Genomic DNA, 16,942 nt, shown 5'->3' with positions numbered 1-16,942 from the left:
AGGGTTTATGGCAGCAACACACTGGGCAACTTACAAAATAATGAACAACATGACTTCTGTTTTTCAAATTGCAGTTGAAATAGAGATTCCATTGAAAATCAGGATTATTTCTCCTCCTTACAGAGTGAACTCAACTAAGTGCTTGTTATGGTTTTCCTGTGGAAACTGGTCACATCGTTTTGATATATGTTACTTCTATCACCCCAAGTTTTCCCTTAAATCAAACAAGGATGCACATCACAAACAACCAATATATAATATTTAAATGCTTCATATTTTAATTGCATCGAAGGAAAAAAAATGCCTTTTAAATGTACAGCTTTTGGACTGGGACAAAAACATACCTTTTTTTAAAACATTTATGAAATGTACAGCCTCCCCAAATCATAGAAAGTTAACAAAATTCAATATCAGCAATAGATTTACAGGCAGTATTTCATTCCTGATGCACTGTTTCTGCTGTTTAAAAAAAAGGTCATTTTTCATATACTGTAACAGGTTTGTTCGCATACACTGAACTTTACAAATGGATTTTTATCTGCTGGATCGCAATCCCAAAGAAAACTCAGTACTTATGGACTGAAAAGGGAATCTTGAAAAACAGACACGAAATATAGACAATTTGCAGACTCTTTTTGGTAACACACACAGAAATGGTCTTACTCTGAATCCATAGCTTCAGTATAAAATCTGGCAAAATCAGGACAAAAATACATTGGAAGATGGACAGGTCACCGGTAAAAGTATATCCGGTGCTGAAAGACGGGAAGATACGATTAAATGCATCCAAAGGACTTTTAGACCAACTTTTTACCAACTCAGGAGGCAACTAGGCTGTTATCAACATGGAAACAGAATTGACATGGAACAGTCTGATGTCGTTTTTGGAGTCTTGCATATGCATGTTTCAATTTGTTCAAGTAAGAGCTACAGGGCTAGCACCTGAACCTAAGTACTTTATATACATGTCTCACCTATAGCTGTAAGGTACAGATGAGAAACCGCAATTGTCGCACCTGATTCCCTGTATTCGTTTAGGGCACAGGATTTTATTACTTATGTACAAGATACAGCATTGTTTCATGTAACTCTGCAGCAGGCAGGCTTCTAATTGGACTCTCCTTCACAGCTTCATGGTTGATATTTATATTCAGAAGAGGCCGAGATATTACTTTGGTATAGGAGACGTGCCTATCTCTCAAAACACAAGGTTTACCTGCTTATTCAATTCATATAAATACAACCTCGTGGCCCAGGAAAACAGTACCAAGAAAAGCTGTGCTTTACATGAGGCTTCCCATCATGACACCTCTTAATTTTACTCAGAAGGGGCAGTTTCTTGAGTTATACAAAAAAGAAAACCCTCTGGAGGCTTTTCAGCTATATCTACTGCTTTCGCTGGGGCTTCGGTTGTTAGAGTAACTGCGGTCGCTTTCACTGTCGGAACCGTAGGATCTGCAAGAAAAGGAGAGACGCACATTGACATTTATTTATTTATTTATTTGAATTTATTAGTGACATTTATATCCTGTCCTTCTCACCCTGAAGGGGACTCAGGGCGGCTTATAAGTCATATGTACATACAATATATTATATTATTCGTATAGCAGAATGTAAGCATTATATATTACTATATTGTACTATAGCACTATATTGTAATATTATTAGTAATATTACATGTAATATAAATATACCATTATAATAGTGTATTATTATTATATTGTATTACATTATAATATTATTAATAGTATATGCATATACAATATATTATATTATTAGTATAGTATAATATATTATATATTATTATATTGTTATATGGACACAATATAATGTAAACTTCTTGGGTGTTACTTTCCACAGACAGAGTTATTTAAAGCAGACATGGGCAAACTTTGGTCCTCCAGGTGTTTAGGACTTCAACTCCCATAATTCCTAACAGTAGGGAGTTGTGGGAGTTGAAGTCCAAAACACCTAGAGGAGGACCAAAGTTTGCTCATGCCTGCTTTAAAGTAATAAATACATCTGAGGTATAAACACAACACCACAGGTTTCACACTGGAAAAGGGACTACCTGGATCGTCGGTCATAACTGCGAGATCTATGATAACTGTCACTCCTTTTGCTTCGGCTTCGACTGCGACTCCTGCTGTAATAACTGTCATAGGTATAAGACCTGCTTTTAGGGAGGGGAAAAAGTAACTGATTATAGAATAGCTTTGCTGTCATGGTATATCATACAACAAAATAAATGCCATCCCCAATACACATTATATATGTAGAATTGCAAAAGAAAAAAACCCATCCTTCAACATTCTAATCACTATTGCAGAGCCATTAACGCCACATCAACTTTTAAAAATCTAGAGTTTCGCAGAAACAATCTTTGTCAAATCTTAAGGCTAAGAAACCTTAATTGGGAAAAATAATCCTACAAAAACAGCACATTACTATTAATGACAAGAGACATCGGAGTTTAACTTATCTGAAAATATATTTGGGTTTCATGAAACCTCGAGCCATTTAATTAATGTTGCTAGTACATACGTTGATTTTTGCACTTTTGAGTCGAATGAAATTAACCAGATGAGCTGGACACTTAACAGTCACAAAGCCATGTCTCAGTGCACTGCATACATGCTACTGTTGCTAATACATTGTGTATCCCAGAGTCATGTTCAAAAGTGATTACTTTCTCAGTATACCTTGATCGACTACGGTGATCATAGGAACTGCTTCTGGACCGACTTCTGCTGTAGGTTCGACTAATAAGAAGGAAGAGAATGACACATTCAAGATGCAAGTATTTTTAAATGTAAAACCTGCCCAAAAAAGAGATTTCCAATATTTCATTTATTTTAGATTACAGATAGCTCAAATTATTCTCTTGAGTTACAGTATTGGCAAACTGTTTTAAAACAGAACGCAGTCACTGAGCCTGCAAACCATCTTGGTTATGAAATCAACCTAGGTTTCAAGATGATATTTCACCATGATGCCCACCCCGCCCTCCAAGATCATCCTTCACCACTTCCCTTTTATATAAGTACTTGCCTATTACTTCTGCAACTGTTATAGGAACTGCTACGGCTTCTTGTGCGACCTCGGCTGTACCAACCTCTGCTCCGGCTTCGTGTGTAGCTCCGTGACCTATGAATTTCAAGCACACAGAATCATAGATTTGGAAGAGACACCAAATGCCGTCCAATCCAACCCTCTTCTGCCATGCAGGAATAAACAATCAAAGCAGTCCCAACAGATGGCCATTCAACCTCTGCTTTAAAACCTCCAGAGGACACTCCACTGGATTCTCATGCAGCGTTTTCCACTATTGAACAGAAGTAGGTTCTTCCTAATGTTTACTTGGAATCTCTTTTCCCATAGTTTGAATCCACTGCTCTATGTCTTAATCTCTGGAGTAGCAGAAAATAATATATAGCTTTGTTGAAAGGCTTTCATGGCTAGAATCACTGGGTTGCTGTGTGTGTTTTTGGGCTGCATGGCCATGTTCCAGCAGCATTATCTCCTAATGTTTTTCTTGCATCTGGGGCTGGCATCTTCAGAGATTCTGTTGGCAGTGAAGCGAGTGTATACATACATGGCCATACAGACTGAAAAACTCACAGTAACCCAATATACTGCTTCACCCTTAAAATATTTGAACAGGGTTATCATGTCCCTTTTATACCTCTCTTCAAGCTAAATATACCCAACCCTCTAAGCCACTCCTCATAGGGATTCATGGTTCCCAGACGTTTCACCATTTTAATCACCCTCCTTTTGACACCTTCCAGCTTGTCCATATCTTTCTTGAATTTGCTCAGAACTGGACACAGGGTTATTTCCAGGTGAGATCTTACTAAAGCAGAATAGGGTGGTAGTATTACTTCTAGACACTATAATTCTACTGATGCAACCTAGAATTGCACTGGCTTTTAAAATCTACTACATCACACTGATAACTCATGTTCAACTTGTGGTCCACTAAGGCTCCTAAATCCCTTTCACATGTATATGTATTTGAAAAAACAGAAAAGCACTCACAGGCTCTAGGTTTCAAGACAGATTTTGAGGGCCACCTAGTGACAAAACAGCTGCCATGCATTAAGAGGAACTCAGAAGCACATTCTTAGTGCAATACTTTTTCTGAAATGGCTCCACCTATTTGTAACCTTTACCCACCTATATGAGTCCGTAGAGCTCCTTGACCGACTTCTTGAGTGACTGTAGGAAAGGGATCTGGTTCGGTGCCGGGATTTGGGTTCTGACTTGCTCCGCGACCGGCTGCGGCTTCTGGACTGGCTGTTCTCTCGCTCGGCTGAATCCTCCTCACTGGAACTTTCGTGGTTTCTTGGTCTCCGATTAAGCCGGGCCGTCTTCCTTACTTCATCAAACAGAGAGCCTGGTCTAATTTTGTTTTTGCTCTTGATTTCTATCCTTAACCCTTGCGGTTTTGATTCAGATGATGAGGGTAGATTTTTGACTTCCGAAGAACTGGTAGAGGCAACGGCAGCAGGCAGCTGGAGATTCCCTGCACCCTGCAATGGCTTCCACTTATTATCCGCTGAGCTACTTTGGGCGCCGTCAGACATTTCGGGCTTCGGTGCACTGACCGTACTCGCAATCGATGTGCTTGGTTTAGATTTGTGCTTGTCTTTTTCTCTGTTGTCTTCTTTGGTGTCAGTGGAGTCTTTACCATTGACTCTTTGCTTTGCACTTCTTGCTTCAGAATGATTGTGGACATCTACATTCTTACTCGCTTTTACCTCCTGGAGGTTTATCTTGAGAGTAACTGGGGAAAGGTCCACATCAACCTTTAAAGGGGAATTATGTTCTGGAGTACAGATCTCCATGTCGTCTATTTGGGTCACATCTACCTCATTCTCTCTCTTTGCCGCTGTGCCGTCGGGAGTTTTCGATCCAGCCATGTTTCGGTCTGCCTTTAGAGCCTGAGCCGACGTAGACGGCTCCTCGTTACTTTTACTAGGCTGACTGGCAGGTGACATATGCCCTCCAGCTTTATCCAATGGTATATTCTCTTCATGGAGCTTTTCGTCACCCTTTGCTTGGTCTTTGACCATTTTGTCATTTTCTGAATCCTGCTCTTGATTTTTATCTCTAAGATCCATTGAGACCTGCTTCTCTCTCCCTTCCTTAGTGCTTGGCTTGGCAATAACGTCCTCCTCCTCCTCTTCCTCCTCACCAAACTCCAAGGGAGGCTGCCAATGAAACGTTTCCTTTTGCTTTTGAGCCTTATGCTTCTTCTCTTTTTTACCCTTGGACTTCTCTTTGGCCTTTTTGGAATGCGCTTTCTTCGGATTCTTCTTGGAGCTGTGCTTTTGCTTTCTCGATTTCCCCCGGATGCCTGAAGGGGAATGGGAGCTCTCTGTCCCCGATAGGGAGGACTGCTTGCTTGCCTTTGGTGCCTCAGAATTAGATGCTAGCTTTGCCTTGCCTTTGGCCAGGCTGAGGTCTGTGTCTGAATCTGAGGAGGCTTCACCTTCCTCCTTGCTGGAAGACAATCTTGACTCTTCTTTACTGCTTCTGATCCCACCTCCTTCTGAATTTGATTCAGAGTCCCACTTACCGCCAGCATGTGTTTTCCTTTTTGCCTTTTTAGCGCTTCTTGGAGATTCAGATTTCTCTTTCAAAGCTCTCCCTTTGGAGTGATTACTGCTCCACTCAGTCCTAGTCTTCTTTTCATCTCCATCATAAGCTGAGCTGCTTCTTTTTCGCTTCCGATTAGATTTTTCTGAATCCAATTGTCCCTTTTCTTGAGTTGATGACTGTGGCTTAACCAATGGCTCACTGTCTGTGGAGAAAACTGATGAAGATCTGCTCTCATGCTTCTGAGAAGCCATGTCTTTTGCATAGGGAAGTGTGCTTTCAGAACTACTTTGCCTTTTCTTTTCCAGCTGTAAATGTTTCTCCCTATATTCAGACTTTAGTTTGCTTTTCTGTCTGTCATCTTCACTTAAAGAAAAGTAAGACGACGAACCACTGTAGCAAGACTGGTCACTGGGGGATTTATTCACTGAATGGGATCTGGTTGTCGACCGGGATCTCGAACTGGACGGACTTCTCGACCTGGAGGAAGACTTGGAGTAGCTTCTACTTCGAGTTGTCCTGCTCCTTGATCTCTGCCAACTGCCTGAGCTTCTGTTACTCCGGTTTTTGGAGTAACTGCTCTGCTCACTATCTGAACTCTTTTCTCGCTTATGATATGAAGAGGAGGTGCCAGGATCGTTGGTACCTATTAAACTGTAAGTTGCTGGAGCGGGTATGATGTGAGTGGTCTTTGCTTTGATTTCCTGGATTCGCTCATAGGACGGTTTCCATGGCTTTTGCCCAGGTTTCCACCTGGAAGGAGGAGGGCTGTCGCTGAGGGGTATAACTGGAACGCTTTCGGCAACAACAGGCGGAATCACAACTTTATCGTTTTGGGGCAGCGCTGTCCTTGCAGGCTCTACCTTGGCTGGCTTACACTCATTGAAATGAGAGACATTTTTGGGTGGAGTGGATGCGGTCTTCGGATGCTTAGAGGCAGAACTAGACCCGGTCCTGGACCCGCTCCTAGACGGAGAAGACTTAGATCTTGATCTAGAACTTCTTCTGGAATAAGACCTGGACCGAGATCCAGACTTGGATCTGGATCTACAGTATGACTGGGAATCTCTGCTTGACAGAGATGGAGAGCTTTGCTTATCTCTCTCGGATTTAGACCAGCGTCTTCTAGAGGAGTCGCCCCTTGAAGTCAATGAAGAGGAGTGAGACCCTTGCTCCTGATCGTAAGAGGATTTTGTCCTTCTCGTAGAGGAATGAGAAGAGTCCATATCTGATGAAGGTGATAATCTCTTCTTTTTAACCTGCTTGCGCTTCTTTAAATGTTTTTGCTTCTTCGCCTTCTTTTTGTGCTTTGCCTTTTTCTCTTTCCGGTGTTTTCTGTGCTGGCTGCTATATTTTGCACTGCTTGGGTCTGAATAGCCATTATGGGACCAAGACCTTGACCTCTGCGACAGACTTCTTTCATCCCACTTCCCTGGGTCAGTCAACCTAAGAAACATGTAAAACAATTAGGAAAGGATGTGCTTTTGAATTTACTAAATAAATGTATTTCTATATTTCTCCAACAAAGCAAGCCGTCAGCCTTGGAATGAGCTTTTTTTCAAAAAAACACCTCCCTAAAAATCTTTGGGTCCTTCAATACGAATCTATGGCCAACTTCAGTGGAATAGCTGCACTGGGGAATGCAAAGATTTCTAGAGAACACTTCAATCCAATTGGCAAATAATCAGATCTGTAAGGTACACTGTGCGAATGAGGACGGCAAGTTTTATAGCAGGCATAGGCAAACCTTGGCCCTCCAAGTATTTTGGACTTCAACTTCCACAATTCCTAACAGGCTATAATCTGTTAGAAATTGTGGGAGTTGAAGTCCACAACACCTGGAGGGCCGAGGTTTGCCCATGCCTGCTGCATAGGCAAGATTTATTACACTCTCACATCTAAAGTAACTTTTCTACAGGAAAGGTGTCACTTCAGAAAGTCCCATACACTTTGCAAAGCCTTACTTGTCCCCTTTGCTCCACTTTTCCCCGCTAGGCGGCCTGTAGGCTCTCAATCTCTGCATCTCTTCTTTCCAGTGGGGAGGCGTTTCGCTGCTCCCATCATTGCCAGACTCCGAACAGGAGCGAGAACGAGGCGGCGTGTGGTATCGCTTTTTTAGAAAAGAAAAGGCACAGCACAGTATTACACAGCATGCGTCAACTGTGCAAGCAGGCAATTACCAACCAGGTCCCACCTATAATAATAGTTCAAGGCAAGATATGTGTCCATCGATGCACTCTGTCTTGTGAACACAGTGATACCAGAAAGTAAAACGAACTGCAACATATTTAGCTCCCTCCCAGCAACCAATGGTTTTTTTCCATTTTCATTCATCTTGTCAGTGCTTTTTCCAGCTGGTTGGGTTCATAGGGGATGGGTATTTTCTTTCTTTCCTCATGAAACATCTCAACCTCATCAACAAAAACAATGATGCCCACCTTTTAAACAGACTACATTGCTAACCACACACTGAAAATTTTTAACAGACCTAAGCAAGTGCCACACAACTTTTCATTCTCTCGTAAGTTAGAAAGTTTTAAAAGAAAAGAATGAAAAAAAACATACTATTGTGCCTCTCCCTCTGATTTTTCTTCCAGATTTAGACACTGAGGGCTTCTGGTCAGTCAAAACTGGTGCTACATCAGGGGGCTTCCTTAAACGTTAAGAATGATGCAAGCATAAAGAAAAAAGCATTGGAAAAGAAATCAATCCTTTTTCCAGACAAAGAGATAAATAGATTCCAGACGGAGCACAGGACTTGAACAACCACATGCACAATCACAATTACTTGGAGACCAAATGATGATATGAGTGATCTTATCTTGAGTCCCAAAGATGGGGTGGGTACAGGGCACATCTTATAACCTTTGAACTTCTGACAGACACTCACTTTCCCCTGAGACACAAAGCCTCTTCAGTTCGCTCTTACTTCCTTTGGCTTCAGGTCAACAGTAGAGATTGAACAGGTGTATGTCTCAAATGGAACTGAGTTAGCATTAATTTTTTTGTAAGAAAAACACCTATTCCTGGATAGCAAAGGAGCTTCTCCTGAAAGGCAGCTACTGACATTACACTGGAGAGAATCCCTTAAGGACCAAGGTGGAGTTTTCTAATATGTCTTCTAGAATTTCCTGTGAAATGAACTGATGCTTCTAAAAGATGTATGTCTTCTTAATTTTGTGCTTTTGTCATTATATTGGATCCTCAGTAACTGTGGAGGTTTAGCTACAGTACTCCACTGATAGTAAGAAATATGGATGCTGGAGTCCTTATTAATTAGGACACTCTCCCTCAGCCATAGGGTAAGACCAGCAGTATACCCAAATTACAAATAAGATAGGTTCTGGAAAGGTTAACACCCCTGTGGTTTTGCTGTCTGTGCCCCCGTTCAGAAGATTTCTTATCACATTCTGTCCCTGTGATAATTTGATTTCAAAAAATTTGGCTTGTGGTAGAAACAGGGATTGGAGATAAAGCTTCACTGGAGACCCCTCTCCCGCATATTAATAACTCTTTCAGAAGTGAATTTCTCTTCCGAGGGGCAGATTTCTCTCACTTCCTGTTGTCTCATCCTGTTCTTAACCAGGAGTTGTTTGTAAATTGGATGTTTCTAACTTGGGGACTGCCTGTACTCTGTGCATCAAGTCTTTGTTCTTTATATACCACAAGCCACAGAAGTCTACAACTGGCACAAAGACTGGAAATATGCCATCTACTCAGGGATCACTGAATAGGGAAACTCCCAGAAAGAAGGAACACACACAAATGGAAAAAAAGAGTTGACTACATACGGCTCAGGCTCTGCACTTGTAGTTGGTGCATCTCTCCTAAGCAAAAACCTGTTTTCAGGCACTGGAGGAATTTCTTCAGGACGGACAACCGGTTTGTCCCTTTTTGCATTTGAGTCCACTGATTTTTCATTTGCTTCACTTCTGTCAGAATGGCTGGATGGAAAGAAAACAATTTTTCACACTACCTTGAAAGTGGTACTTTGTAATGTTTTACTCATCCAAATCACAATGTCTGGAGACTAAAACATATCCAGTAAATCTAGTAAATTTGCTTCCTATTTTTTCCAAGTCTAACCATTTTACTTTCCTAGATACTAAGCCTGGCCTCCTCCTTTGTGCCCAGAGCTGTCACATCTATTTTCCAAGAGGCAGAGAACATACTTTCAAGAACTTTAACAGCGATATGGAGGCCCATATACAACTTCTACAGTGTTCGAAATCCATGCTTAAAGGTTCTACTGAATCAGTGGAGCTCGTTTTACTATAGTGGGATTTGTTTTAACTGGTTAAAAGATTTTAAAGGCTATGATTTTTTTAAGCCTTCTTTATCCCATCTAATGTATCGAGTACCTTTTTTGTCTTGATATCTGTTTGTTCTTGGGTTCCTCTTTCTTCTTCTCTTCCTTTCTTCGCTTCCGTGATTGTTTTGCTTTGGTTCTTCTCTTCCGTTTCCTTTTTCTACTTCTCTCATTTTCCGATTCACTGTCAGATGAGGAGTCCGATGAAGTAGAGGAACTGCTGGAGGAGGAGTCTGATACTTCCGAGTTGGGAGAGACCTTCCTCTTCTTCTCTAGCACTTGGAATGACAAAGGTATACCATTTGTTATCTATATATAAAAGAGTGATGGCATCACAGCGACCCACAAAACAACAAAACTACAGGCCCCCCAACCTCGAAATTTGACGACACAACCCATCATCCACGGCTCTAGGTTGATACAACAAAAAGAAAAGAAAAATAAAGTCCTAATTAGAGAGAGAGGAATAATTGCTTTTATCCAATTGCTGCCAGTTAGAAGGCTAAGCTCCTCCAACTTGGTCTCCTAGCAACCCAATAAAAAATAATAAAAAACACTAAAAAATAATAAAAAAACACTAAAAAATTAATACAATAAAATACCATAATAACAAAAAATAACTAAAAATTATACAATAAAACAATAAAATATAATAAAGATAACTTACAATAAAATTAATTAAAAATATAAATAATGTCAAATAAAAATTACACAACAATTTTTAACCCATACCACTACCACTTTGCCACAGCAACGCGTGGCCGGGCACAGCTAGTTACCTCTACAAAAGATATGGATTGGTATTCAACATGGATACAACCAGAACTGTATTTCAGTTACCTGGATATCATGATTATTTACTATTACAAACACCTTTTTATTGCTATTTTATAAAATGTGGCGGTTTTGGCCTTATACAGAAATCACCTACACAATAGGACCGATGGCACTATGCAACACAATTTTTGTTCCTGGGATATAAATGTCATTTCCTAATTGGTTCTATCATAAAAACATGAAAAAAGTATATTAAACTGCAAAAACTTTTGTTTTTGCAGGATATCCTACAGCACATTTTGCTACAGCTTTTCAATGACTATCTCATCGAATCTCACCCAATTCAACAGCAGTCACAAAAACAAAGTTTCTGGAGTATGACAATTACTTTCAAAGAATATACTGCATAATTAAACAAGAAATAACACTTTCAAACCAGGAACATTTTTTTTCAAATTTGGTTACATAGTGTAATTTGGCACTAAATAACCCCACAACAATAGTAACATTTTAACATATTTCACTCTAAATCTACAATGTCCTTTCTCCCTGGAAGGCTGACTTGAACTGACATGGAAATATAGATGTTATAGTCACAAACATTTGGAAGACACTAGAATGGGGATGACTTTATAAAGCCAAGCAGACTCTATACTTGCAGCCAGGCCTGTAGCGAGGGGGCGGTTTTAGGGGTTCAACCCCCCCCCCCCCAAATTTTTCAGGTTATAAAAAAACCCTGGTTTACTCATGAATTTTAACTGGTTAACCAAATCCCCATGCTAAGTCTATGAGACACAAAACATTAAGAACCCCTCCAGGCACTATCTCAAGCAGATATTGACAGGTTTGTAGCGGGGAGGGGTGTATGCTAGGGGTTAACCCCCCCCCCCCCCCGAAATTTTTTTCTGGCTACGGCCCTGCTTGCAGCTGCTTCAAGGAGACTGACATTTCAAGTACCAATTTCTGCTTTGTGAAATGGATAGTAACCTTTTGATCCACTTTTTCATTGAAACATTTCAAATTATTTTCCCAGTATGACTGGTGGTTAATATTCCTCTGTCACTCTATGTCACTCTGTCACCACAAGTTTAGTTTATTCCAATACTTTGCATCAGATTGTATATCATTCCTATATAGCATAAAAACATGGCCAAACTTAGCATGATGCCACTATAAAATGCAAACAACGTCAAGAGTAATTAAACAGCTGTTTTAGAAGACTTTTGTATAAATTCTAAGTGTAGAAATTGTAGTCTAAGAATTGACCCCAAAAACATGAGCTGACTTATCCATGAATCAATATAATTACTGTACGTTAACGACAAATGAGCCTCAACTTATTAAAATGCATAATTTGGGTTTAAAAGACTGCGCTTGACTTACACACGTAAGGTCTTGACCTTAAATGCAAGTCAAGGGTAGTCTTTTAACCAGAAGTATATATTTTTATTACACGAACATATATACTTATTCAAATTAAGTGGCATGAAATTACTAAGGCTAAGGAAACTTATGAGCCCATGCCAAAAGAAAAAATGCAACGACTTACCATCCTTGGCTGGTTTTGTCACCAGCACTCCACAGTCAATGACTCGCACATCAGCGTACGGCCTACTGGCAGTATCAGTTTTCAGATTTTCTATTTGTTCTATCGCTTCAAAGCCAGAAATCACCAATCCAAAAACAACATGAACGCTGCAGAAATAAAAGATACAGAGAGTATTGAGGAGTTCCAACGAATGTCCTTTTTTAAGACAAACATTCATATTTTTTTAACAAGAAAGATGGACTAAGATTATTTACATACTCAGGTATAAAATGTAGGATCAAAATGTCACACACTGGAAAAAGGAGATCATGTTTAACCTAAGATGTATAATTACATGTTATGCAATGGCATACACAGGTTACTACTGCACACACAAGACCCCTAGGCCTATTTAAAAATATTTTCACTTGGTATATAGAAACCCTTAAACATCATGAATATCAAGCTTTCTCTGCTCTTACAAGGATCCCCACTTTTTAGTATTAGAAAACAGTTCTCTGATTCTAGTATCTCATGCATACTTTTTCACCAAAGCTAGGAGTCAAGGTGATTTACCTGTTTTCCAGGGGGGAGGGGGGAAACTGCAAAAATAACTCTGAAATTAACAGGAGAAGAATACCCGTCCCAGTCATTTTCTTATCCTATCCCTTTATTACAGGGAACTCAAAGTCAATATGTATACAGTCTTTTCACTTATCCATCCCATCTCACTCTTCCATCACTGCAGCCCATATTTTAGACATTATGGTTCTCAATAAGTTTCATGGCAGAGCAGGGGTTTGAACATGCATCTCCTTTCACATCTACTTGGATCTACTTGGAAGTAGATGTGTCCGGGAGAGGGTTTCTGCTCGAGTAAGCCCAAATCTTTCCAGCATGCATGAATACAAGTAAAGATGTGGGTCTTACCCATCAAGATGAGGAGCAGGCTTTGTGGTTCTGCTTAACACCAACATGCATGAAGAGATGTTTATTTGGGGGGGAAATCAGGTGTTCAGATGAGGAGGTAAAAAGGCAGAATGATACAAACAAAAAAATAAAGGGAGAAAAAAATGTAACAGTTAGATTTACGCAGAAACCTTGTGTCCATACTAAATGCAGGGACTAGATTACATTTTAAAGCAAATAATAAACATTACAACACAAAACCACATTTTAAGTTTTTCTTTCCTTTAATTTAGATGAAATGCATGCAGGACAAATAAACCGACATCTCAGTTTCATCATGGCAGGAACTGGACATATTTCATTTATTGCACATCGCATGTAACTGCAATCTGGTTCTTTAAACTAACTCAATCATAATAAAATACGAACAGATAAAATTATTATCTCTATACATAATACGTTTTTCACAGTCAAGCATATCAGCCAAAGAAATGTATAAAATCCATCTCTTCAAACCAGTTCATCTCTCACTAGCGTTCTGGGTTTGCAGATGAATTACGAAATATTTCATCAAAGAATGATGCATAGACACTGCTGCAGACATTTAGTAGTTAGGTCAATGCTGGAAAAAATATCATAGAACCAGACTGTCTTTCAAACATTCCAAAAACATTTTGGGAGGGGGGAGAAGATTATAAACATCACAATTACTTCCGAACTCATTTGCAGGAAGGCTCTACTGAAATCACAGGTGAATTAATTACACTCAGAGTTTATGTGTCCAATCGGTTTAAATCTGTTCAAGAAAATTCCCCTTGACTAACTAGATGTAAATGCTACTTTAGAAATCTTAAGGTACAGGTTATGCAGGGAAAATTACAAACCAAATATAACACATGTGGCTCTTCCTTATACCACTCAGAGTACTGTTTTAGCAAAAAAACAAGAATATAAAATAGTTATTAAAGATCCCCTCCTATTTCTCATCTCTCCAAACTTACTTTGTATGAGAATTTTTCAGCAAAACTGACTTTTTTATTAAAAAGGTACAGATGGAAATCAAAATAATGTCCATTATTTTAAAAATTAGACAAAAGAGTAGAGGATGATTTATCAGTAACAGGACTGACAGGGAAGTAATCTGCAAATATTTGTGACTTGGGGGAGGGAGAAGACCTATCTGTTACCATTTTGTTAGATTAGATTACATACAATAAAAAACAAAAAACACAAATTTAAAATGTAAACCAAAAACAAAGAACAAAAGATCCTTCTAAGCCTATTTGGCATTTGTGTATATAAATAAAATAGTCCTATAAGTTTTACCTCCATCACTCCGGAAGTTTATTATTAGGGAACCACAGCTCTTGGATGCACGTTTCTTGGCAGCCTCATTAAAATCCAAAGCTGATGTGGCAGCCTTGGCAGAGATTACCTGTTTTATTTTCACCTGCTTTAACTTATACAAGATTGGAACATGTTGGGTTTGTCCATCTTGGAAAGTAACAACAACAACAATGATAGCTGCCTTCCAGACCCCCTAAAGCACATGGGGGGCATTACGGAGTATTTTGGGGATGTGGAAGCTCTAGGTGGCAGTGACACTCTTTATATGGGGATTGGAAATATGTTTATGAATATCTCAGTGAAACAGGACTTTGTACTGCTCAAACTTAGGATTGGGGAACAAAAGTGGTCCATTTCATTAGGTGTCTTGAAAACCTAGGCAGTATCACATTTGAGGCATGGGCATATCTTTCACAAAAATAAACATACTATACAATGGACATTAAACACATGCTTAAGTATCCCAAACACCAAAGAACATTCAAACAAGGACCAGAATGGTAACCAAACAGTAACTCACCAAGAGTTGTTTCCTGTATAGTTAATTCACTATGCTGCAAGGCTTACAGTTGAGTCTAACTACATGTGCAACAGGAAGCCCAAATAATCTATAAATACACTTTTGGTAAAGCGGATAAACATTCCACTAATGCACTTCCATAGGTAGGGGTTTGGGGACTCCAGCTCACAAATTCAAGCATTATTCCAGCTGTGAATGCACTGTAAAACTAGTAGCATGTCCCTCCCCTTAGTTCTCATAATTATAAAATAGAAACAGGTGTGAAGATCAATGAAAAGCATATTGTGATGGAATTGGCATATTTTAAACTACAGCAGATGCTACAGAAGAGAAAAGCTTCATTAGAAGTTCCAAGACATTACCAGCAGTACAGTAAAAAACAACTCCAAATAGTAACTGAAATACCAAATGCTAACCATTCCATTATAGTTCTGAGAATATCACCATTTAAAAAAATGTCCACTTACTTGCATAGTTAATGTACTTTCATTACACAATCAAAAATACGTAAAAAAAATCAACAGACATTGAGGGAGACAAAAATGTGCAGTACACCTGAGCAGCTGGAGCAATAAACATTGTAAATTGTGACTTGCTTCCCTAAAATATTCATACTTTAGGGCAGGGGTCCTCAAACTTTTTAAGCAGAGGGCCGGTCCACAATCCTTCAGACTGTTGAGGGGTCAAATTATCATTTGGGGAAAAAATACAAACACATTCCTATGCACACTGCACGTGTCTTATTTGTAGTGCAAGAAAAACCCCAACAACAATGAAAGAACAATACAATATTTAAAAATAAAAACAATTTTAACCAACATAAACCTATCAGGATTTCAATGGGAAGTATGGACCTGCTTCTGGCCAATGAGATAGTCAAGTTAATTAGGATTGTTGTTGTTGTGTGCCTTCAAGTCATTTCAGACTTTGGGCAAGGCTAAGTCTAAAACTGAGGGCGGGGGCCAGGTCAATGACCTTGGAGGGCCACATCCGGCCCACAGGCCTTAGTTTGGGAACCCCTGCTTTAGGGATTCAATAAGCTTGAAACTTTTCATTTGAGCAATGTTCAAAGCAAGTGGTAGGTATTTTGAACAATCAATGTTTTTTCCACTAACAGGAAGTCTATCGTATTAATGGAATAAGTACACAAGACAATGACGACCCATCCCACCATTTTTCAAAAGTTTCACAATTTCCTAAGGTAGAGTTGCTTAGAAAATGTTGCTTCTGGAGCCCTTGAAAGGGTTCTCCCATTTCTACAATTTCACAAATAAATTCAATACTGTTTCATGAAATAACACCTTACATTTTCCAAGTTGAGAGAATGAGGCTAGGCTGCAGTGATAGTTTTAAAATAGCATTGTCATAAAGGCTCCCTCTCTCTTAAGAGCTGGAAGAATTTCACCACCACAAGATTTAATGCATATATGAGCAGAAAAGGACAAGAGAGACAGAAAGGAAGAGAGAGAGAGAAAGAAAGAAAGAAGAGAAAGAACACAGCCTTAGAGGAATGAGACATTACCTTTGGAGCGCACGATGTAACACTGTTTCTGTAAATTTTACACAAAAACGGCAAGAAATAAATTGTAGTACATTTCCAAACAAAACTGAGACTATGTTTAATACAATAATTTAAACTTTTTTTCAAGTGGAGGCAGCTTTCAAAATGTATTTAATATCAAGGACATTTTTAAAATCAGGGCTCTAAATTTTCTTTATGTTTATTATTTGGAAAATAGCAAATGCAAGAGACTGTACAAGTAAAGAGACACCCTCTCCCTTACACAAAGGCACCTTGCTAGGACTTCTGTCTAAAAACAACACATGCTTTCCAACTTTTTCACCCCTAAAGGGATGCACTTGCACATCTGCAGAGAGTTCAATTAATGTGATGTGGACTGTACAGGACCTTATGCCACTAAATCTCATTGTGAGAGACTTTAAAGAA

At 39.3% G+C, this 16,942-nt stretch overlaps 1 protein-coding gene across 6 annotated transcripts in view; it reads right to left on the bottom strand.

Moving 5' to 3' along the window:
• Positions 1–255: 255 nt before the first annotated feature.
• Positions 256–16,942, bottom strand: part of nktr (natural killer cell triggering receptor) — a 32,061-nt gene continuing 15,374 nt past the window's right edge. For 3 of the 6 annotated variants that reach the window (XM_008112229.3, XM_008112230.3, XM_008112232.2), the window contains 11 exons: positions 13,149–13,178; positions 12,240–12,385; positions 9,966–10,191; positions 9,396–9,548; positions 8,170–8,257; positions 7,569–7,714; positions 4,180–7,050; positions 3,052–3,147; positions 2,703–2,762; positions 2,072–2,176; positions 256–1,455 (listed from right to left, as the gene is read on the bottom strand). In XM_008112229.3, coding sequence (XP_008110436.1) covers positions 1,377–1,455; positions 2,072–2,176; positions 2,703–2,762; positions 3,052–3,147; positions 4,180–7,050; positions 7,569–7,714; positions 8,170–8,257; positions 9,396–9,548; positions 9,966–10,191; positions 12,240–12,385; positions 13,149–13,178 — 4,000 coding nt within the window. In that variant the 3' untranslated portion in view covers positions 256–1,376. Of the gene's footprint in view, positions 1,456–2,071; positions 2,177–2,702; positions 2,763–3,051; positions 3,148–4,179; positions 7,051–7,568; positions 7,715–8,169; positions 8,258–9,395; positions 9,549–9,965; positions 10,192–12,239; positions 12,386–13,148; positions 16,334–16,516; positions 16,541–16,942 lie in introns of those variants that run through there. The other 3 variants (XM_062957737.1, XM_008112231.3, XM_062957736.1) reach the window with 3 other exon arrangements.

Source organism: Anolis carolinensis, chromosome 6 (genome assembly GCF_035594765.1).
Source record: "Anolis carolinensis isolate JA03-04 chromosome 6, rAnoCar3.1.pri, whole genome shotgun sequence".
NCBI classification, from domain to species: Eukaryota; Metazoa; Chordata; class Lepidosauria; order Squamata; family Dactyloidae; genus Anolis; species Anolis carolinensis.
This window is presented reverse-complemented; position numbering and strand designations above follow the sequence as displayed.